The following is a 23,288-nucleotide window of genomic DNA, read 5'->3' on the forward strand; positions in this document are numbered from 1 at the left end:
GACAGGAACAGAGTTCAACAGGATTAGCTTGTTATTTGTGTTGCGCACTTTCTCCTATGTGCTCCTATTTTTTTTTTCATTAAGTTTATTCTTGTTAAGTTTTAATGCTAAAACAGTGTCAAAACACTGCCTCTAGGAGACAACATCACATCAAGAGAATATAAATTCCATAGGAAGACAAGGATTTCAATGACAAGCTCCAAACAGCAGTGGCTGGTATGACACATGAAGAGCGTCTATTAAATTATAAATGGTCTGCTGAGAACATTCTCACAAATCACCTGTCTAGCAGCAGAGAGCAGCTGTTATTAAATTTAATCCCAGTAAACACTGTACTGCTCATTGTCTGAAATCATGTCCAGACAGAAGTTGATGTTCCTCATACGTCAAGGCTCGGTTGGGACAGATGCGCAGGAGACCGCTGGGGCTTGGTCTCCAGGCCTCACCCTGTGCTCTGTCTTCTCCAGCACGACTCCCTGGACCTTTTCTCAGCCGACGCCCTGGCCCAGCTGACTGCTCAGAGCAAAACCATCTACAGCCCCTCAGCTATCCAGAAGGTCCTGAAGGTCATTGGGGACAAGAAGGAGCCTCTCCAGTACCTCAGTGGCTTCCTAAAGGACTTCAATGCTCTTGTCCTAAAGGTGAGGAACCCAAGTGTCTGTGACAACCAAGCCCTGGGGAAGCAGAACAGGTCAGAGAACTTTCAGACTTGCAGCTCAGGGATTTTAATGGCCAGACATAAAGTAAATGCGGACGATAAGCCTGAAAGGAGTTCCTCCTGCTTCAGTATGATCTTGATCTCCATCCAGCCCTTACTCTGGTTTAACTTCTGTGCACAGAACAGTATAAAAGGTTCTTCCTCACAGGAACTTTGGGAAGCACACCCACCACTCCAACCCAGAGCTGGGATGTAAACAGCAAGGGTTTCTCTACCACGCATCTGTGGTAGTCTAGTGACTTAGGAAGGTTCCAAAATAGCCCCCTAAAATTGTTAACATCCATTAAAACATTTGTGTGAGCAAGCAAGAGAGAGACTCTGCTGCTTGCCCTGGTCCTGCTGGGTTGAAGCTGTTCATACAACAAATGAACCCTGAGCTGAGAATCCTGAGCATGCCCCAGGCTGGCCTCAGACACAGCGTGATCACCGTGCCAACCACTACAACAAAAACCGTGTGGGAGTGTAAGGGAAAGGAAATTCAAGCACCTGGCTTGTTTTTCTGTCCAACTCTGCTGACAAAAGAAAACCCGAATTGCCAAGGTCAACTCCCCAATAAGGCCACAGTCAGGTCAGATTTCCAATATTTATTGTTAAACAGAGAGGAAGGAAGGGGAGGAGAGAGCAAAGACAAGCAACAGTGGGTACTTTGCCAGTTTTCTCTTTATCACTTTTTCTGCTTAGCTTCAATATTGAAGGCTTTCTAACAGCTCTGCTCACCACCTGCTTCAATTTCATCCTCCTTCCTCAGAGCCCTCATGTCCTGGGAAGTGCTAAAGCTCGAGAAGCGATGCTAATGATGTCGGCCAAGATCATCTTCCCACAAATCCCCGACATGTCCCTGGAAGACACGTCCATGTGGCTGCAGAGACTGCGCGTTCTGCTCCCGCAGGTGAACGCGACGGTGCTGGAGCTGCTGCCGCGCAGGACACCCTGCCCACACTACCAGGCGCTGTAAGTACCTGCAGCCGCTTCAGCTTCGTGTTGCTACAAGGGCAGTCGCTCTTGCATCACGAGTTATTGATCATGCATCACTAGTTATTGATCTGGCAAGAGCTGCATTATACCTTCACGTTTGTCATTTGGTATAACCAAAATCAGTTGGTGACTCTGCTGTAAAGGGGGAAATTTCTTGTAAACAGACACCAAATATTAATCCTGATTCTCAAGCACACCGTAAATCAAGTTGCCCAGCAGAAAACAAAACTGATTACCCATATCTGATAAGCCAGCTACCAAAACTTGCCACCTGTGGTTTATCAGCATTAAGAAGTCCTCTTCACCCCACTACACATCTCATGGAAATAATCTGTTATTTGGGTTGTTCCCCAGCATTGCAGCAATTGATGGTGTCTACCCAGCTTTGTCAGCAAGGAAGAAACACGATATATATGCATTTCAAAAGGCCTATTTGACAGCCCAGTTCACAGACTCAGGTAAGGTGCCACACAGAAGTTCCCAGTGAAGCACTAGTATTTGTATGAAGCATCTTCTGTATTCCAAACATTTCAGATTTTTACGCCTAACAATCATACATCTTTCCAACACGGAGATTCAGTCACTTCTGCTATTCATTACAACCCCAGGAAGTTCACAACTCTATGAAAAAGGGCAATTCCTTCTGCTTGGGAAGCTACAAGGAACACTGGTGTAAGGAGGGATGGTACAGAACAAATAGGATACAGGCAGAGAAATAGGACTTGCATTTGGTGTAACCATTTACCCAGTCTGGGAGTGAATCAGAGTGCAGAAGATCAGCCCCTGCAGCTGCAATGGGAAGAAGATGAGCCATTTTAGCTGATATTTAATCAGTCACATGAAGAATGCCTAGATGCCTCCTCCAGTATACATTGTGGCTTTTAACTCCTCGGATCTATTTTGGTTACAGGATCCGCATGCCAGGATGGAACAAGTGGGACCAAAGACTGGTTACAGAAGAATCTGGGAGAGATCTGTTCAGTAGCTAAACTAAGTGACCTTCAACCCTTTTACCCAGACATTGTCGGAGTAAGTTTTACAAGTCTGTGCACTGCACAACAGAAAAATTAGCACTGGTTTCCAAACAAAACAGCCTCCTGGGCTTCGCATTTATAATGATCAGTAAGGGCAAGATGCAGGTGATTCCTCACACGGTTGCTGCATCTCTTACAGCAGGAATCAGCTTGGGGTTATATGGGAGAGATTATCAGATATGACCCACGTGCAGCATCAGGGGTTGAAATACACCTGCCAGCTGTTTGCTTCTCTCTTCACAGTCTCTCTGATGAAAGATACTAATTGTTAATGCTGATTATCAGAACCAATGCTAAGACCCTGGGATGTGTCTGAAATATAGAGGTATATTCTGCTGCAAGTGGTGAGGGGAACTTCTTTTAAACCATCTTTAAAATCAAATAGGCTTAAAGATCACAGGAAAATTGCTCATGTGGGTATTACCTTTCCTAATAACTCCAATGATTCTTCAAATTACACTTTTGCCTTCAAAAATACTACAAGTTATTTGCTCAGGTCTGCTAAAATAACAGATACATTCTAGTACTCTGAGTTTAGTCTAATCAGTAGCAATGGGTTGCACACCCTGAAGACACAGTAAATTAATCTTTCAAGCTGCCTGCATTATGGTACCAAGCTGTAACTACAACAATGTAAAAAAGCATTAAGATGTCACAAAGGGCAACAGTAGTAAGACCAACAGGAACTGAATCCTGCTAGACTAATATTTGATTGGGATGTATGTACCTAAATGTTACCAGAATATTGGTTTCACAGCAAAGACAGCCATTGCACTAATGAAATATGTACAACTTGAAAATCCAACAATTTTGCTTTCATGTGAAAATCAAAGATTTTCTCTTCATATGATGATCTAAAAAAAAGTCCTGCACAGCTGTAAAACATGTCTTCGACAATGTTTTAACTTCATACACTCTGTAAGCCAGTGCTACTATTTATTACAATGCTGACTTTGTTTAAAGAATTCATGTGACACTACCTATCCAATCATCAATAAAAATCACGTCAAACAACCCACCTGGTCTGCTTCATCTCGTTCCTGACAACCGTGTTGATGGTACTTAACTAATTCAGGAGGTAGTGGTACAAATACACTAGTTGCTACTGGTTGAACTAAACAAAACAGTCTGCAATCCCCAAACATGAACCAGTTTGCTAACTCCCTACAGAGACAGTGGAAGCACAGCCCACAGCCGTACGCCAGGCAGACACACTGAGCTTTTGTAAGGGAGTTATAGCAACAAAGAAAACACTATTCTAACACTTAAATCTTAAATACCACCACTATCAAACTTCTCAACAATTCCCCTATTTACTTGCAGCTAAGTCCAAAGATAAACAGACTGTTCTATACCAAACATCCAGCAGAATCTTGAACACTCCTCTGAGCTGCCATTTCCCATTTACACCCCAGATCAATCCAACACTCCCACTTCTTCTGCAGCTGAAGCTCTGGAAGGAGAAACGCTGGTGTTCACTGTCTTGCAGACTTTCCCTGTGCTTCGCAAGCTCCCTGCCCCTTTAAAAATCCTTCCTTTTCAGCACAGAAAATGACCTCTCTCTCTGAGCATACACTGATCTGAAAGCCCGTCAGGGTTTGGGGAAAGCCCCGATCCATCTCACCTCCTCGGCATGGTGCACTCTCTTTTTAGCAATGGCCGCTTTGCTCTCAAATACAGTGCTGAAAGGCTTTAGCTGTGACTCTTTCAGAGCAGCTAGAAAAAAAAGCACCCTTCCCCCTCTTCAGCAAAATAAACAGTTCTATATGAGGAGTAACGTTACTTCAACACCACTTTTACAGAACAAGGTTGCCTTTTAACTGGGTAGACAAGGGCACACACACATTTGGTCTGGCCATGACCCACATCTTTACATTGCTAAAGAAGATATTGCATTTATATCGCATTACGCAGCTCAGCTTCCTGTTGCTTTTTATTTAAATTCCCAGAGAGCAGCCAGTCCTGTCAGGGCTAACACAAGGGGTCGGAATCCCTGGAACAAAAACCTACTGCCTAGTACAACAGGTGGAGAGAAGGACACAGACTCAGCACACATTCCATTTTACAAACAATTGAGCTAAGCACTAATTACAAGCCAGCCTTACCTGAAGCCCTTTAACCTGGTAATCATTATTTGGCAGTTTTACTTAGGGTCTTAGTAACTGGAGTAGGTAATGTCCTGTGAACAGTCTCAGCCAAGTCATCCCTGCCAAAGGGATTAGTGTGGAAAAGAGCACAGTTAGGAAATGGCCAAGACAGAGCAGGGAAAAGTGGGAGGAAAAAGGCAATGGAAGTGGTGAGGTGGAAGAGAAAGGGCTATTGCAGATGGATTCTGTGCACGGGAGACAGGGGAAGCTGAAGATTCAAAAGAACATTCCTTGGCAGATCTCAAACCAAGAAGTGTGAACCAGCCACAGGTTTTCAGGCAGTTTTATCAAATTCTCCTTAAACTTAGGAGGTACAGACTAAAACTAATTAACTCACTGAACACTTCACAGGCAAGGAACTTCTGCTGACACATGACAGCCCATTTCCAGGGGGACACCTGACATTCTCCCCAAAGGCTCTTCACACAAAACTGAAGAGTTTTTCACTCTCATCCTCCCAACAGACCTGGCATCAGACTGTTCCCATCTCACTGGTCCATAAGAAAACGTGGATCTGCTCAGGCATAACCTGCTTTTTGTCTCCTCCTCAAAGAGTACTGCCTACAAACATCTGTGGTACCAGAAAAACATTCTCTCTCCCTTGCTGTCTGCTAGAGAACTTTGCTTTAGAGCCACTTGTGAGCCACAGCCTTGACATAATAGCAAATATCACCCTTGGACAACTCTTTTACGTGTGTTTCTTCTTAGTTTAAAGTTCCTGATCTCAATACCCCAGAGGAGATGGCACAGCTGACCGTTAACTCAACGCTGACCAGCCTGGAAGACACACTCTCAATCCTGGCAATACTCGAATGCGGATCCTATAACACCATAGACAGATACATGAGCCAGTTTAACGCGTGTGCTCGACAGGTCAGTCCTAACAAATTCCAGGTATCTCCAGTTCCCACGTCACTGCACTGGGGGACAGTCTGTGCCACGATTTATTAATTGCCTTCACTGCACAAATCACATTGCACTCTGCACATCACGGCAGCCACCCACACGTAACAGAGCTGAAAGGCACAGAGGAGCTGGCGTAAATATCTACAACCTTATAAGAGATCTCAGCAAGGGGCAACCCAGAAAATGGACTTAAAGCCTGGATATGGACAGGCAACTAAAATATTTCATTTTGTTTGGATAACACTGCAGAAGTTCCCTCAATAACCTCTTCTGACTTAAATGCTTATCCCAAACCTCAAGCCCCATTGATGGTTCTGCTCTTCTTTATACCACAGGTAAATCTGAGCTCCTTCCCCAGCCCACTTGTTAGAGACGCAATACTGAAGACGGTGCTGCTAAAGCTGAGACCCGAACTCCAGCACTTCTCCAGCGAGCGCTGGGCAGGCTGGTTCCAGCAGCAGCTGCCCTTATTGCTGCCCAGTCTGAACAAAACCCACCTGGCATGGCTGGGAACCAACATCTCATGTGCTTCCTATCAAGCCACGTGAGTTTACCGTGACTCAATGTGTGTTACCATGACAGCACTGCAGTTAAAAGTCAGTGTTTCAGCTGAGAGCACTGCATTTTGAATTTCTAAGACTCCCTCACTGTTCTGTTCATTAGCTGAAACCAAACACAGAACCACAAAGCAGGAACTGCACGGAGATCTTCCAGGGCACTTGATTTGCTTGTCACTGTTGGAAAGTTGTGAGCAAGTCCCACACATTCTAAAACATTTTTCTATTCATATAAACGGAACTATTAATGAGTATCTTCTGTGAGGTCCAATTAAGAGATGTGACAGCCTTAGGCACCACCCAGAAGGCTGGAAACAACAGGTCAGCTTCCTTAACAAATGCAGTTCCTTTCTGAAAATATCCTCTCTTATTTCCCAGAGTCAAAGGATTCAACATGAGTTATGAGTCCCTTTCACCTTCCAACAAAATGGACATATATAACAGCTACATTAAAACCTACCTGAGCCAACAATCACATTCTACAGGTGAGTGCACTAAAGAAGAATAATTCTAAAGACCAAAGGATAGAGAGTAATCACAGAGCTTGTTTCTAGGCTACAAAATACCTGTCATGATGTGGTCATTATCATGTGAAATAATGAATCTCACCTTCACTCAGGTGTGCACGTGGCTGGAACCAACTTCACTGAGCAGATCCAGACTTGATGTAAAGTCTCTTTGGAGCTGGTCCTGTCTAGGGGTCCTGCCTACACACATGGGGATGTTTCCCAGAGTTAGAACTGGCTCTGATACATCTCTTAATTCAACAAATAATCTAAGAGTCAATGCCCATGGGAATGCTGTCCAATTTCTGTGCCTTTCATTAGCATCATCACTGCCCTGAAAGGACATGTGTTGTCTTACTTTGTAACGCTGCCTTGTCAATAGACCTGTAGGTTTTTTTCCCTCTTTCTAGGGATTGCCTGTGACACCCAAAGAGGAATGAGAAACTGGATTGACATAAACCTGGGGAAATTCATAGAACAATCCTCCATGCAAGATCTCATTCACTTCAATGCTAAATTTAAGGTACTGAGCTGAACGTCTGTACAGGGTGACTGGCAATGTCACAGCTCATTCTCGGTAACAATGTGTCGCACTGGGCTTCAGAGGGATTAAAATTTCCCCACACAAAGGCCCAAGAAGTCAAAAAAATTGCCTCCAACTACCCCATCAGGGTCACTAATACATTCATAGGCTTTAATCCAGAAGAAGTGAACATAACACACATTAAACACTGTTGCTTACCCTGCCTTGGAGACACCACCATCTCTGTGCAGAGTGAACACAAACTAAGTGGTGCTGATCAGCTTAAAAGTCTCTATTATGTAACTACTGAATGAGCAACTCCACAGAATTTCATATGAACATGCCTAATTTCTGTATTATTATTTTCCCTGTATAGGAACTAAGTGCTCAGGGCCTGAAAGACTTGCTGGGACCTCATTTTGGGTTTCATCTTGAAGCAGCATCTTCACAAGAGCTATCAGCAGGTGAGAGAGCACTTCGGAATTACCATCGAGTTTTCCCTAGTTCTGACACCCTTATATATGCCTAGAATGCCAACAAATTCCAAAAGGCTTGTACCTGCACAGCAAAAGTACACAAAAAGTTTATTCCTTGCCTGCCTGATGGCAGATTCTCTCTCACTGTACTGAAAATAATCACTTAGAACATGAAAGAAAGGATGTTCCCAATTTTGCAGTGGGATCTGCTGGCATATGCTTAGCTGTAAGCTCAGCATCACCACACTGAATATCACACACAGGTTCAACTGGGAAGTCACGCTGGGTTCACTGTGAAGGAGCAGGACTGTCACACACCACATGTTCCCCAGTGTTTTGCATAATTTAATTATAACCAACTTTGCAGATGACTTTCGCTCCTTCCACCGGTAGTCTACACTAGTAAAACATTCCCAAATGGGCAGATGGGAAAGTCATCAGGAGGTGGAATGGTTATTGCAGAATCCAGAACAGATCATTGTCTCCGTGGACCATCCCTGTGCAGTCAAAACTGATCAGGTGCCTTTATATTTATTTCAGTACCTCCTGCAACCGGAAGAGCAACGACATATATTAAAAATCACACGTTTTGGATTTTTTACTGTGTTCTCCCCCTCTGGCTACTAAAAACTTTTTCGTAAGATGATATCCTCCTCTTATAATGAGGTATTCTAGCACAGAGACTCATCAATCAACAAGGGTGTTTACTTTCTTCAGAGCTTGTTGCTTCTTAATAATCTAGAGGTGCAACTGCAGGATGTTAAAGACCTACAGAAATCTGCAGAATCTGGTGCATTTGTTGGTAAGTACATTGTCTAGAGCCCCATCTCCACACCTTAACCAGAGCTTTTGAAGCTGCAAGGTCAAAACCCAACAATGCCCTCAGGACCAGGCCCCTGACACTTCCAGTTCCTCTTTGCATTCTGCCCACAGCTCTGCTCATTAACATCACAGGCACTTAGCACCTTCCATCTAGGTACCTCAGGGTGCTTCTACAAACAGTGCAAAGCTAGTTGTTTGTTAATAAAGCTCCTGTTAATGTGTATCAGGTTGCACTCTGTAGAAGCCCAGGTCTGCAAAGCTTTCCTTGCAAGGCTACTGACAGAGCAAAACCTCCAGCAGGGTCTGCAATCAAGGAGATGCAAAGTTCTCAACAAGCAACCTTGAAAAATTGTTACACCACTTTCTCCACCGCTTCTCATATAAATAAAACTGTTTTCTTCAAAGAATTAATCACTTATCACACTGAGCTTGGTCTCCCTAACATCCCACACATCACGCATTTGCACGGACACAACCAAGCTGTTCAGGGACGATTTACAGCTTTAAATCCTGTGCCACAGAGGCAGGAACCTCAGCAGCTGGCAGCTGGAGAGCAGTCCCAAGAAGGGTGATGGGTGTCCAGGCCGCCCCACAATCCCAGGGCTCTGAGGGTTTTTTCTCTGCAAGAAAAAGCAGCAGCCCCACACAGCTTATAGGGCTAAAACCCAGGATACCTTCCCTCTCTACAGTGCCTACATCTTACCTCAGCCTAACATACTTTCCACCGCAGCCTATAAATGAACCAATACCCTGCAAGGAGCCTGTCTGCGGGGTGTCGGGCCTTTCCAGCCATAGAACGACCCCGCCTGCTGCCTCAACCACCACACTGGCCTCCCGCCCCGCCGCCCTTTCCGGCAGTGTGGCGCTTCCCTTTTACGACAGAGTGGCAGGCCCCGCCCCCCCGCTGGCTGCCGCGCTCGACGGCGGCGCGGCCGCCATGGCGTCTCCGTTCAGCGGGGTCCTGCAGCTGGCGGACCTGGACGATTTCATCGGGCCGGCCCAGGTGGGTGCGGGTCTCCCGACGCGGGGTGGGCCCTGGCAGGGTGAGGAGGTGGCGCTGAGGGGTTGGTGGTGACAGCCTGGCCGCGGGCGGGACACGGCTCAGCGCGGGCAGGGGTGAAGGGGCCGAGGGCGGCGCTTCCACACGTCAGATCACAGAATCATTGTGGGAGGAAAAGCCCCTCAGGATCGTCCTGTCCAACCGTTAACCCACCGCTGGCACTAACCCATTGTGGAGTATCTTCCAGACAGTCATCTTGAGTTACTGGAACGACCTTGACCAAAATAGAATGAGAAACCAGAATGTTTTTGTACAAGAAAAGATATTTACAATGTGTCAGCCAAGCTGCCAGAGTGCGTGCAAGATTAAGTAAACCAATGGCAAGATAACTCTAAGTGCGTGAACAGCTAGCATAAGCCAATTAAAACAGAAAGTTAAACGCATGTACAACAGCTACTGACTATAAATGTAAGTGCCTTGCAGAAATAAAGGGTCTCTTGGTGTTAGCAAAAAGGACACATAACCACGGACGTAGTTATATGCGGTGCTTTTATTCCAGCGCTGGGAAACCAGGGGTTCGCACCCAAAGCTGGCTTCGACCACCGATTCAAAGTTCACTACATTTATACAACTTAGTTACATACATATTCATCACAACTCTTAACAACCATTAGCATATTCTACACCTATTCTAACACAAACTGTCTATCTAAGCAATGCTAAGTAACATTCGCATGTTTATCAGTTATTTCTAAGTTACCTGTTTTAAGAGAATATGTCATAAATCTATGTCAATTTGAAGAATAGGGTATGGTCATATAAGACCATGCTTGAACGCACATCTCCCTGGACACAGTCCGAAAACTTCAAGATAAGGTAAAAATCTTGGATACAGCATCTTATATACAGTTTACTAAACCAAGAATCTTAGATACAGTTTGCAAAACAGAAAACTAATTCAACTATAAGAAAAACTAATTTCAACTATAAGATGCAAAACTAATTTCAACTATAAGATGTAAAAACTAATTCAACTATAACATTGGTTCACTTGCGCCAGGAGTCCATGTGGTCACTTCCTCAGCCCATGTCCCTGAGAACCTCATCTCCACCTCTGTTCAACCCTCCAGGGATAAATAAAGCGGTAAAAGGGAAGATACCTGCTCTTGCTGGGGTGGCAGAGGAGGGTGAGCACAAGGACGGGTCAAGACTGTTCCTCAGGAGACTTCAGGCACTCACAGAAGTACAAAAGAGTAATTCTGGGCGTATTTGCTGACAAGTGCAGCAGAAAAACTATCCTGAACTGAGAGCAATGGAATGGGGCATAGCAAACCCCATTAACTCTCCTTGTACTTGGGTTTCCTAGTGAAGTCTTGCATGTAAATAATGCAACATGCTTCTCTGTTTCAAGTAGAGATTGTTGTTTTATTGACCGAGCATAACTGAAGGATCATCATGACTTGTTCCGGCCAGTCTGTGGATTGTGCAAAATGTAGAAAAGCTGGATTAATTTAGGGAGGGAAACTGAAGATGTTGGCAGAGCAAAGGTGGTAAAAGGCAAAGCAAATCCGAGCTGAAGAAGGACAAGGAGTCATGAGGTGCCTAAACAATAAAAATCGCACAAAACGCAAAAGGCACCCTGGAGACTTGATCATAGAACAGCACAGAAAACTGGAAGCAGTCCATCTGAGGCCGTCAGAGTCCTTTCCACATTAAGTGGAACTTCATTGGCACTAACCACATATCGGCTGTGGTGACCACGCCTCCCCCAGTTAAAATTTGCAATGAAGGAGCAGGAGCGTCTGGTATTTGAGAGGGAGAGAGAGTGCAGGCGAGTCTGCTCCAGGCCAGACATGTAAAACCGCTGTGTTCTCAGAAAGAACAGCAAAATCCTTCCTGCTTTTGGTATGATGCTGGAAAAGTGTTCCTTCTGTAAAAAAGGGGTGAGCAGTTTGGGCTTTTTACATTTTCCCTTGGTGGCTGTAGACACTACAAGAAAATCCAGCACAGCGTAAGGGAGAGTGGGTGGCGTTCACTCTATAACTAGTGTTTGGGTTCAATCGTTCTACTTTCTATTAAATCCACCTCTTCCACACTTCATTGCTTGTCTCCTGACTTTCGGGCTTTATTTCTCTTTCAGGAATGTATCAAACCTGTAAAAGTGGAAAAAAAACCTGGAAAAGCAGCAGCCAAGATCAGAATTGAAGCAGATGGAAGCTATTTTCAGATCAATCAGGTATGTATGATTTTTCTTCATGATTGTGTAAAATATCCAGAAAACATGGATGTATTGTTAAATATTTGAATAGTCTACAGCTATTTAATGCCTCAAAGAGAACCAAGATGCTAGAAAAGTGTTGCTGTTGTTGATGTCAGCATTCTTGTATCTTTTTTTCCAAAGTCCAACTTTTAAATTACCGGGTTTTATAAGCAGTAATTCTGATTTCGTGTCAATCTTTTATGCTCTGAAACACTGACATTAATTAACATTGATTTTCAGTATGAGATCAGATAAGCTGAGTATTTTGCCCTCAGTACTTAAGTATTAGCAATTCTTAGATTATCTGAGACAATGTCTTGTTGCATAATGTCATGGAGCAGAGTGCTGACTCTCAAAGAGATTCAAATAGATACTCTTAAATTTTGCTCTTGATTTTTTTCATAATATTTCAGATTGTTTGTTAGGTAGCCTGCAGGATTCATAAGCCTCCTGCTTAAAAATTTAATGCTGAGTTCTGGAAAATTATTCTCCTGTTTACACAAGAAAGGTTTGCATTTTGTAGTTAGTTACCCAAGCTGGGAATTCATGTAGAAACAGTACTGTTAACTTTAAACAGATGATGACCTTTTGACTTAAAAAAGGGGGATACAGCTCTCCCATAGAAGTCTGGTTTCTTATTTTAAAATTTTAATTTAGTTGTACCTAATTGCTCGCTCTATTTCTGACTTGATTGAAAGGTGAAGTGTAAGAGGAAAGGAGTCTCAGGAGAAAACTGAAAAACTGACTTATTCAGGTCAAATATTATGAAATATATTTCCTTCCAGTGGCAAGTCACACACTGTCCTTCATACGTACAGTTCTCCCATCACTGTCCGTGTAAGTTTGACACACAGAGAGATTGCGGAACACTCACTATCAGTTAAAAATGTTAGCGAGTTTGTGGTCTATTTAAGAGTGAAGTTCAAGTTCATGTGAAGAAACAGGTCCCATACTGTTCAATAACATGAGCTGCACCTGACAGAGGTGACATTATGCTCTTGGTCTTGTTAAAATTTTCCTGAAATTCCTCAGCATATTATGCCAGATAATCCCACTGAAAGCAGCAAACTTCAAAGTCTTCCCTCTCGCCTTGCTAAAAATACAAGGCGCTTTTTTTAAATGATAAACCAAGAGCATAAAAAAGGCAACATCTTTGTGCTAAATACAGTAAAGGTGGGAAAACTGCTGCATAATTCTGCACTGTGAAGAGAAGTGAGTCTGATCTGTTTCTTTCTAGGATGGAGAAGCACAGAAACTGGAAAAGGCTAAAATTACTCTGAACGACTGTCTGGCTTGTAGTGGCTGCATTACATCAGCAGAAAGTGTTTTAATCACCCAACAGAGCCACGAAGAGCTCTGCAAAATGCTGACGTTTAACAAGGTGGGTGACAAGTCATGGCTGGGGAAGCTGCAGAAAGTTGTAGCGGATCGATAGGAGGCATCTGCAGAAGCATGTGTAGAAACAGCACACATAAAAATCAATTTCTGAAGGATCCACGGGTGTTCTCAGTGCACTGTTGTGTTTTTTCTGATTTTTAAAAAGTTAGAATGGGTTTGGAAAGGACCTTTAATGCAGTAAGTTACTGACTTCAGGGTTAAGCCAAGAGATACTTTCTGATGCCCTAATGTGCTGGAAGTTCTGCATGTGTCACATTAATATTATCTCAGCAGTGTTGTTGTTTGTTTTTTTCAAAGACTGCCGCTCCCAATGAACAGAAATTGGTGGTGATTTCTGTTTCACCACAATCCAGAGCTTCACTAGCAGCAAAATGTAAACTGGGTGTTCTGGAAACAGCGCAGAAGCTGACCGCGTTCTTCAAGAGTTTAGGCAAGTGTGGCACCACATTCTGCTGGTCATGGGGGGGGCTGCTGGGGTGAATGTTAAGGATAATTGTTCTGTGCACACCTGGTTGGTGTGATTTAACCGCCCCATGGACACTTACTGGTTTGTGATTGTCGTTAGCTAAAATGTAAATGTGTCTACAACTTCAGTCACATAAAAAACATGCAGTGATGGAAGGAACGAACTTCAAATATTAGATTTGCAATCCTCCTGTCACTTTTGTTTGTCTTATTGTGCTGACATGCTAGGGAAACTGGTTCACTATCAACGGCAGAGATTGATACCTCTAAATAAACATAAATAAGGTTGAGCTGAGTTTGACTGGAGGCTTTTTGTTGCAGTTTGTCCTATCTTCCTTGCGAATTTTAACACAGATTCTGTATTGCTTAGGTGTGCACTATGTTTTTGATACAACTTTCTCAAGAAACTTCAGCCTATTGGAAAGCCAGCGAGAGTTTGTGAAACGCTTTCGGAAGCAATCCGAAGACAAAAAGGCTTTGCCAATGCTGGCTTCTGCCTGTCCGGGTATAGTGTTAAATTACTTATGGAAATAATCAAATTATAGTACACTAATAATACACTAGAATTAAAATGCAGAAAGCTAGTCAGTAAAGTTTAAATGGGTACATTTGCTTAGAGGATTGGTGTTAATAGCACTAATGAGCTGTACAGTTACCTAAGGAGCTCTTTAATTTAATCTTATGTTAAGCTTCCTTTGCTTTTTGTGCTGAAGTGAGACTGAAAATGATAATTAAAGGTAGGAAGTCTGGGGTTGCAGGGAGGGTGAGTGGAGTGAAGGGGTGCTTGTTATTTTCTTTTTAATGTAATTTGTTAATTACGCTCTTATCAGGTTGGATCTGCTACGCAGAGAAGACCCACGGCAGCTTCATCATTCCCTATATCAGCACCACCAAGTCTCCCCAGCAGGTCATGGGCTCCTTGATCAAGGGCCATTTTGCGGAACAGCAGGTAAGGGGCTGAAGAACGCTGAACTGCTCACATTGAAGACTTGGAGCTGATGTTTTGTTTTTTATTTTGCTACATGTTGTACGTTAGGCTTTAAAGGTAAAAACTATCTTGCAAAAGGCAACATCTTTCTCATTTCTATTTTATCTAATGAAAAGTTAGCAACTAGGGCAGTAACACTAAGCTCATGCTGAGTGGACAATTTAAAACCTCTGCGTGTTATTTGGGAAGGCCAGAGGAACTTATTTGTCAGTGTCCTGGTGCTCCCATCTTGACTATGTGTGGTATTTTCGTGTTGTTTAAAGTTGGTGAACAACTTAAAATAAATTAGCCTGGGACAAAGCTCCAGTCAGTGCATACGTGCAGATCATGTCTCATCTAAAAATGACTTGCTCGTTCCCAGCTTAATGTTCTCTTTCAGTTTGACTTAGTTCTGTTCTCTGTCTTTAACCTTTGGAATCTTTCCAAATGTGAATTTGGTCTTTAAAGACTAGAGTTATACTAAAGACCTAGATTTGTCCAGTAAGAAACCTAAGCAGTCTTTCTGATTGTATGATTTATTGTCCACTAATGAGCAGTGATTTAACACTTGCATTAAGTAAATGCTGACATCTGCATACATGTTACAAAAATTGGCAGCAACTCCGAATATTTGGCACGAGATACTGAAACGATGGCCTTGAGTGAATGACTTGTTTCCTTGGCCTGTACTTGTTTCTTGGATGGTCATGAGGTTTTTGTCCAACACCAGGTTATTTCTTAGTTGCTGATGCAGGGGCTGGATTTTAGTAGCGTGGAAGAAGCAGATTCTCTAACCGCATCATTTGGAATTCTTCACTGACTGACTCTGTTTGGATCATCTGCACCAGCAAAAGTGGGAGGACATGGAAAAAACCATGTTGCTGACACTTCCTACAAACTAAAATTGGGTTCTATGAGAGAAATAATTTGATGTATATTTAAATTTCTGTGTGTATATATACATATATATACACACCAAAAAAAAGTTGAATAATAGCGAAGAGTATTTCCAGAGACATGGTGACACCAGTTTCATCGTTCTCATTTGTACCTGGCAAACATCTTCATCCAGACAGGTTTGAAATTGGCCAACCCAGCTGCACCGCTTTGTCTTTCTTCCAGCACTTAACCCCTGACCGGATATACCACGTCACAGTGATGCCCTGTTACGACAAAAAGCTGGAGGCTTCGCGGCCAGACTTTTTCAACCAGGAATACCAAACCCGTGACGTGGACTGTGTCATCACCACAGGTGAGCAGAGCTGGAGGCAGCCCGGCTAATTTCTGTAAGCCTCCAAGCAAGGCATTCACTCAGTTTAACAACTCTGTTAGAGGGTGTACTGTATGTATAATTGCTGTATAATTACTGTATAATTACACTTTAATAATGCAAATCATGTACTGGTAAAGATCACACATGCGGTCTTGTGTACCAACCTGTGGATTTTTTTATTCCTTTATCACCAAAATAAGATCTTTTTATATCTGTGGTTCTGTTTTAGGAGAAGTTCTGAAGTTGTTGGAACAAGAGGGAGTGTCTCTGTCAGATGTAGATCCTGCTGCTTTGGATACCATGTAAGAACAAAATCTCATTCACATCTTCAGTCGTGTCCTTTTGCATCCATTATTTACAGAATTATTCAACAGAATTTGCTATTCTACTACAGTGCTGGCCAAGGCTGCAGGTGTTTGCGTTTTTCTTGTGTCACTGATTTTGAATCAGTGCAGTTGTACATAAAATATGTTACAGAATATGCTGAATCTCTACTTTTGGAGGATCTGTAACTATTTGTTCTAGATTTTAGTAGTCCAAGGATTAGCAGCTCTCACTATAAATCAGCAGGATTGCTACAATTAGCTCACTGAGAGCATAATGGCAAAATAATTATGCAGAGAAGCAGAAGTTGCATGACAGTCATTGACTTCAGTTACAGTTACTCATAATATAGCTGGTGGAATCCCACAAAAGTCTATCTGCAGAATTTGAAAAGTGAAAGAATCTGATCAGTGATAAAAGAGTTTGCTAAAACAAATCCTGTTATTGCACCATACTCAGTTTGCTTGCACCTGTCCTTAGTTATCAGAGCTACTGTGAGGATTCCAGAATTAAAGCGTAAGAAAGAAATATCTGAGTCACTCAGCTAATGTCTAGGAGTCTTCATTTGTAAAAAAAAATAAGATCTTAAACATGTGCAAAACAGATGAGACTTCAGTTGCTTCAACTGACAAGTAACATCTGGTTAAGTGACAGCAGCACAGAGATCTAAGTGACTATAGAAACATTAAAAATCACATTTTATTCATCTAAGTTGACATGCAGTTGTGGTTCTGCATGGAACACTATACCAAAGCGTTCTCTTCTTCAGTTTAAAAGAAGCACTTTGCACATAACTGAACAGAAAGGCTACACATGTGGCAACCTATAAGAATTGTAAGAGGTGATTTAAAATAACATGCGTGCCCAGAGCCTCAGTTTCCTTCTGCTACATTGCAGTGAATTGTTAGGTGGAGGTTTCACATCACACATTTACTAGCACAGATTGATTTAGGCACACTTCTTGTCTTTTTCTGAGGTTGTGAAAGCAACCTGTGCATACACTTCAAAAAAGAAAAGTATTCTCAAGCTATAGTAAAGGCGTGCATGGTGAGTCCCAAAAGTACAACTTCAAAAGTTGCCCATGTAAACAGATACTTCTGTTCTACCTGCTTTACTCTTACACCACTAACAGAAAATTAAGGAGAAAAACAGATTCTGAAGTGTTTGGGTTCCCTGAGGAGCTGACATTGTAGAAGTGTCAGTTATAAAATAGAACTGAATGTCTAATTACTTGATAAACATCTCTGGACAGCTTCTTCAGAGTACATTGTGAGCACCAGGCCTCGCACTCGCGGTGATAAAGCGCCTCTATAACCTTTTGCTGGCTTTAATGCGCTGGGTGAATTGACTGGTCACAAACAGCACGTATCCCTCGGAGCTCGGAGCCTTCACATCAGCAGCGCGATAGCTCTTGTTCTGCTTTATCCTCCCGCACGTGGAAAAGCCCATTAAGAGGTTATTGCATTTGGCAGCAAGAATGAGTTAAAGTGCCAGAAATCCCGGGACTTTTGCTGGTGTAACCGTTCGCTCCGGGCCAGCGCTGGAGCTTCCTGGCAGCCCCGCTTTCAGAGAGCAGCACTACGTGAGGCCAGACACACTGAAACGGTTTGTTAATGAAGCTCAGTTCCTGTAAACAAGATCAAATTAAAAATAGTTTCAGCGGGTGATCGCAGACTAGAGTGTTGCCTTCTGCAGTTCTTCCAAAGCTGAGATTTTTATCTGCAAGAGGCAACATCTTCAATTTGACTTGAAACTCTTTGGCCTGAATTCAAGTGTTTTCCCCTCTGCAGCTGTTAGGAGGGGAATGTGGGTGTCAGTGCCTGATGAGTGCTTAGAGCAGATCCCTTGGCTTGTTATTCTCTGCTAACAAAAGCTATTGTTGTGGCTCCCATCTGGTGAGCTATTCTCAAGAAACATTATCTTGACCTCTGAATAGTTGGTTGTGTTTTGGCATGTCAGGGAGTTGGAATTATTTGCACAGAACTGGAATTACAGAACTTAGGTTAACGTAGCTGTTCAACACCAAAAATGCGTTGAACTTGAACCAGGATCCTGCTGAGGAGCAAATGTCCTGGCATCATTAGGTTCGTTCACCTTTTTTATATAAGTTAAAGCACAAGAAACCACAGCAACACGGATTTCATCTCTCTGCTTGTGATCGTAGCACTGATGCCTCCCAGAAGTGTTCTACTCATATCCCAGCAACCACATCTTAAATAGCTGGTTTCAAAAAAATACTTTGTAACACAAAACTAGAGCTTTGTATAACCAACTCGGCTTCTGCTGAGGCTGCAGAACTGAGACAGGAGTCCCGCTGGGCTGTGTTCTCTAAGAGAAGCACAGGTTGGACAGCCCCACACCACTGCTGTTTCCTTATTGCCCTCCTGCCATTTCTCAGTGCAACCAGGATGTTTGTAGAGATGTTAAACAGAAAACTAACAAAATATGCACATCAGGTAATTGCCCTTGCCTTAATAACTCAAACATGTTTTTGGCACATGAAGATTAAGTTGGCAGTGCATGGGTCAGGCCTTGTTGTGGCATGTGACGGTATTTCCACCGAGCTTGACCCGAGCAGCGTTAGGCGAGACAGAGTTAAACCTGCTGGGTTCTGAAGCTCTAAATAGTTGCTCCCCAGGAGCAAGGGAGAAGCGCAGAGCTCAGAGAGGGCTGATCTGCAGCTTGTTCTGCTGCTTTCGAGTCCCCTGGACCTTTGCGTTTGTGTTGCCTGTTCTGTTTTAGCAAAGACTCCCCTAAAACTGCTGCTTTCTTCCCTTCCCCAGGTTTGGTAGCGCTGCAGGAGAGGAGCTCACTGGCCATGCGGGAGGAGGTTCTGGTGGCTATTTGGAGCATATCTACAAATACGCAGCCAAGGAGCTCTTTGGAATTCAAGTGGACACAATTCAGTACAAACCTTTAAAGTAAGGAGTTTAAATTCCTACAGAAAGCGCTATTGTTACTGCAGCTCTGTTCACGCCATTATCTTGCTGAGGGACTGAAACTTGCCTTGCAATGTTAAACATTTTACTCCCAGGCATGGGAATTGGCTTCTCGCTCCCACAGCTGCCTGGCAATAAATCAGCCCACGTGCCGTCCAGCCTTTCCCGGGGAGACTTGCGGCCTCTTCGCCACCCACACACTTTATTTTGGCCTGGTGGATTTTCCCAGTATCGAGTTGCAGACAATTTTTAGAGTAATTTAGAAGGCAGAGCTCACATGGATCTGAGCTTCCTCACCTGCAATCAGACTGATAAAGATGATATGCTGCTGATCTGGCTATCACAGAACAGAAAATCTTGTGCCAAGGCTTTGGGGCTGTTTTCACTGTGTCGTAGCAAGACAGAAAACTTGAGTTTGGGCACAAAGGCTCATTCAGCTGAGATCCCCACTACCTTCCCAGTTATAGTATTAATGTACCATTGGTAATTAATTATATCCCTGATCAGCAACATTTATGTGTGGGATTCTCTGGTCTAGGAAACAGAAGAAAACAGTCCTCCAGAGCCTCAATGTGAAATACTTGATAAAAATCAATTTACTTATTCTTTTATCAAGAATATTTATCAGGCACTTCCACAAACCTTCTGAGTCTGGAAGCCTTCAGTAATGGTTTGCTCCATGGTTTTATGACCTGCTACAATTTAAAAGTTTCCTTAGCAGCCTCACTAATGTATAAGTTGGCTGAAGCCAACTCAGAAGGCTGATCACAAAGAAACTTTTGTTGAGGCTCCATTTGCTTAGATTTTAAGGATTTATTCAACACAGGTGTTACCCAGCAGGTCCTCAAGCAAGGATCTGGAAGATAATACCTTCATGTTTTGTTTGGGTGATGAAGAACTAGGACAGCTTTCTCAAATAAGATTTCCCGAAGAACTTGGTTTTAGCACAGGGCTCTTTGAAGTTTAAAATAGAAGTTAATTTGGATAAGACATTTTCTCTGCTCTTGTTCCTCAGAAACAAGGACTTCCAGGAGGTGACGCTGGAGAAGGATGGAGCCGTCCTGCTCCAGTTTGCGTTGGCGTACGGGTTTCGCAACATACAGAACTTGGTGCAGAAGCTGAAACGAGGGCGGTCGCCCTATCACTATGTTGAAGTCATGGCCTGCCCATCAGGTAGGGCTGCGCAGGTTGAACTGTTACAATCCGTAGCTGTAAGAAGCTGTATGAAACTATAAATAAAATCTAAGAATAGGCAATTTCTCAGATCCTGAATTATCGTGGCAAAGCCTTCAGGCTCTTGAGATGTGATAGTCAGAGCATCGGAATTTCAAAGTTGTTTGTATGTCTATTTTCCTACCTAGAAGCTAGTAATTCTTCAGGAGTTAAGTAATTACAGTTAAATTCCATTGCACAAAATTTGCATAATTAGTACTTCTAAGGAGGTCATCCTGCTTTTCTGAGCTCTTTGGCACATGAGGAGATTCTTCCCCTACAATTGCACAAAACTGACCATTACGCTTTCAGAGAACACTTGCTATGGCTGCTGAAGAAAGTGTCTTTCTCCCTCTTTTATTTCCTTTTCAATTTTGTGCAAACTTTCCTTTATCTCCCTCCTGATTCTCTTGGAACCCGCTCGCAGAGAGCACGGGCAGCTCGAGCCTGGCCCAAAGCGATGCTGAGCTGCCGCTCTCAGTGCTCGGAGAAACTCTTGATCCCCAAAATGTCGCACAGCTCCCAGCCTGCTCAGCCCAGAACGCTGCCCAGGGGTGTTGATCTTACCTTCAGGTGAAATGCCAAGGCCATTTTCCCCTGGATTGCATTCCGGTCCTTATCTGGAGGCACGAGCCAGAGTGAGCACGGGACACACCAGCCCAACCATTTCCCCAAGGGGCTGCTGCATTAGATACCTGGGGAGGAAACCACAATTATAATGGTGTTTTCATTGCTTAAATGTTTGCAGGTGCACTAAATTAACTGCAGTTGTTTGGGGTTTCTTTTTTCTGATAAACTCAGTGACGTTTTCTCCCTTTGTTGCACACAGGCTGTTTAAATGGAGGCGGTCAGATCAAACTTGACGGGGAATCCAGCAAGGAGCAGCTTCAGCAAGTCGAGAGGTTGTACGAGTCCCTTCGGACTGAAGTTCCGGAGGAGAACCGGGCTGTGCAGGAGCTGTACGAGCGGTGGCTGGGCGGCACGGGCTCGGGAAAGGCTGCGGAAGCTTTGCACACAGGGTACCACGCGGTGGAGAAAACGAGCACTGGATTTAACATCAAGTGGTGAAGATGGACGCTGTGGAGCCCCAATATGGACACTCAGTGCCTTTTTAACTCTGGTGGATTTCAGATTCTCAAAAGACAGCTAGTGTTCTGTGCCGTCACTGGGAGTTTGCAATTTCTGACTCTCGTTAAGGTAACGCGCGTAGAGCCCGGCAGTATTAATTCATACAGCTTTGTAATTATTGAAGTGGCGTCAATAAAAAACAAACCTTGACTTAAAACACGTCAAAAGACGCAGCAATGCATCCTGCCTCTACGCAGCCTTTGAAGACTAAATCTGTGTTCCCTTCACAACCCGATTCCTACCAGAACTGCTGGATTTAAGGTGCTGGACGGTTCGGCTCGTGGTAGCCCATGGCCCCGCTGAGCTTTGTGCTGGTGACAGTTCCTCGCCCAGGCCTCGCTGTGTTTTCACAGCACCAAGTTTTAAGGCTGTCTCTGTCAGGACATCCTCATTTAGTTCTAAATGGTCTAATTAGACCTCGAGTTCTGCTTGTCCCTGTGGCTGCTCCAGCTGCGGTGGCTTTGGCCTCTCAGGTACCAGCAGCATCTCCAGGGCTGTTTGATTGCCTGATGAAATGGGGCTTGGAGGAATGTTTAAGAAGAAAAAGCTAGAGTGATTTTTGTGTTCACCTGTAACTATAATAATTGCCTATAACTGTGGGCAATTACATGTCTCTCTCCCTAAATACAGAATTGTCACATCTACCCCATCCTCAACACCCAGTTACTGATGAATGATATCCTTAAACTCAAAAAAACCCAATTTTTACGGTGTTTCCAGTAAGAATTGATTGCCAGCTTTCTTTCCACCACAGACCTTGGTGTTTTTGAAAGGTGTTACTTTACAAAAGTGAGATGTAATCATTACAAGTAGTTTAGCAGAGCAATCCATGAGGTTAGTAAGACCACATCTGGTTTAAGGCAGCACGTTACGATGCTGTGCCAGAAGATGGATGGATGTGAAACAGCTTTGGGCTTTTGTTCCTGGAGGTGAGGTGGGCTTGTCCTGCTCTCTGGATTTTTACATACAGGTATTTTCAGAACTAGTCACAGAAAAACAACTGAATTAATAACTCTGGTTTGGTCTGTTTAATCTGAATATCAGTTTTCTGAAGTCACCGTGTGTATGGGGAGGGGAAGCAGGAGGATTTGCAGCTGTACCTGAACCTGAGGGACACAGGCAGATGTGGAATCTCTCCTGTGGCTGCTGTAGCCACAAGCAAATACGGATTTAAGAATCACATTATTGAATCACTTCAGTATTTCTCCTTTTTCCACTTACTGTGATGTGAGGAAGAAGGATTGTGCAGAAAGTACAGTGGATGGAAACTGAAAACAAACTGCCATGTTGCTTTGTTCCTGCAGAGTAAACACAAACAGCTGGAGCTGGTTACGGCATCTAGGCCGGGTTTAAACCTCGCCCAGCCCCTGGTCCAGGAGAACCCACACCCGTTAGTGCCGACCTGGAGCTCAGGGCTGGTGCAAAGCAAAGCCTCAGAGCTCCACCTGCTCCTGTCACAGCTTCTCTGGCACTTCTCGCCCGTGTTGTTCTCAAAGCCTCCTCCACTCTGCATTAAAAATAAGCCAACAGTGTAAAAGACTTTTAAAAATGTTTTTAATTAAAAGCTTTACATTTTTCAGGTGTTGCTGATCAACTATTGAATTCACAGTGTTCATAAGGCAAGAATCTCCCGCTGCGCCCCCCCTCACCCCCCAATT

The 23,288-nt window shown here is 43.6% G+C and overlaps 1 protein-coding gene across 3 annotated transcripts; it reads left to right on the plus strand.

The window, feature by feature from the left end:
• The first annotated feature begins 9,559 nt into the window (after positions 1-9,559).
• CIAO3 (cytosolic iron-sulfur assembly component 3) lies at positions 9,560-23,067 on the plus strand. Of its 3 annotated transcripts, none has more exons than XR_013922849.1 (12): positions 9,560-9,667; positions 11,805-11,900; positions 13,162-13,305; positions 13,620-13,752; positions 14,158-14,292; positions 14,618-14,736; positions 15,877-16,006; positions 16,257-16,329; positions 19,135-19,272; positions 20,306-20,463; positions 21,332-21,699; positions 22,935-23,067. XR_013922849.1 is itself a non-coding variant. In XM_080353642.1 (11 exons), exons 1-11 carry the CDS (start codon positions 9,602-9,604, stop codon positions 21,568-21,570), a joined length of 1,431 nt encoding a protein of 476 aa, XP_080209768.1. In that variant the 5' UTR covers positions 9,560-9,601; the 3' UTR covers positions 21,571-22,903. The 3 variants fall into 3 exon arrangements, 1 of the variants encoding a protein (XP_080209768.1); XR_013922850.1 differs by having other exon boundaries at positions 21,332-22,600; positions 22,935-23,062; XM_080353642.1 differs by lacking the exon at positions 22,935-23,067 and having other exon boundaries at positions 21,332-22,903.
• Positions 23,068-23,288: the final 221 nt, after the last annotated feature.

The sequence above is a fragment of the Nesoenas mayeri genome, assembly GCF_963082525.1.
Source record: "Nesoenas mayeri genome assembly, chromosome: 15".
Lineage (NCBI taxonomy): Eukaryota > Metazoa > Chordata > Aves > Columbiformes > Columbidae > Nesoenas > Nesoenas mayeri.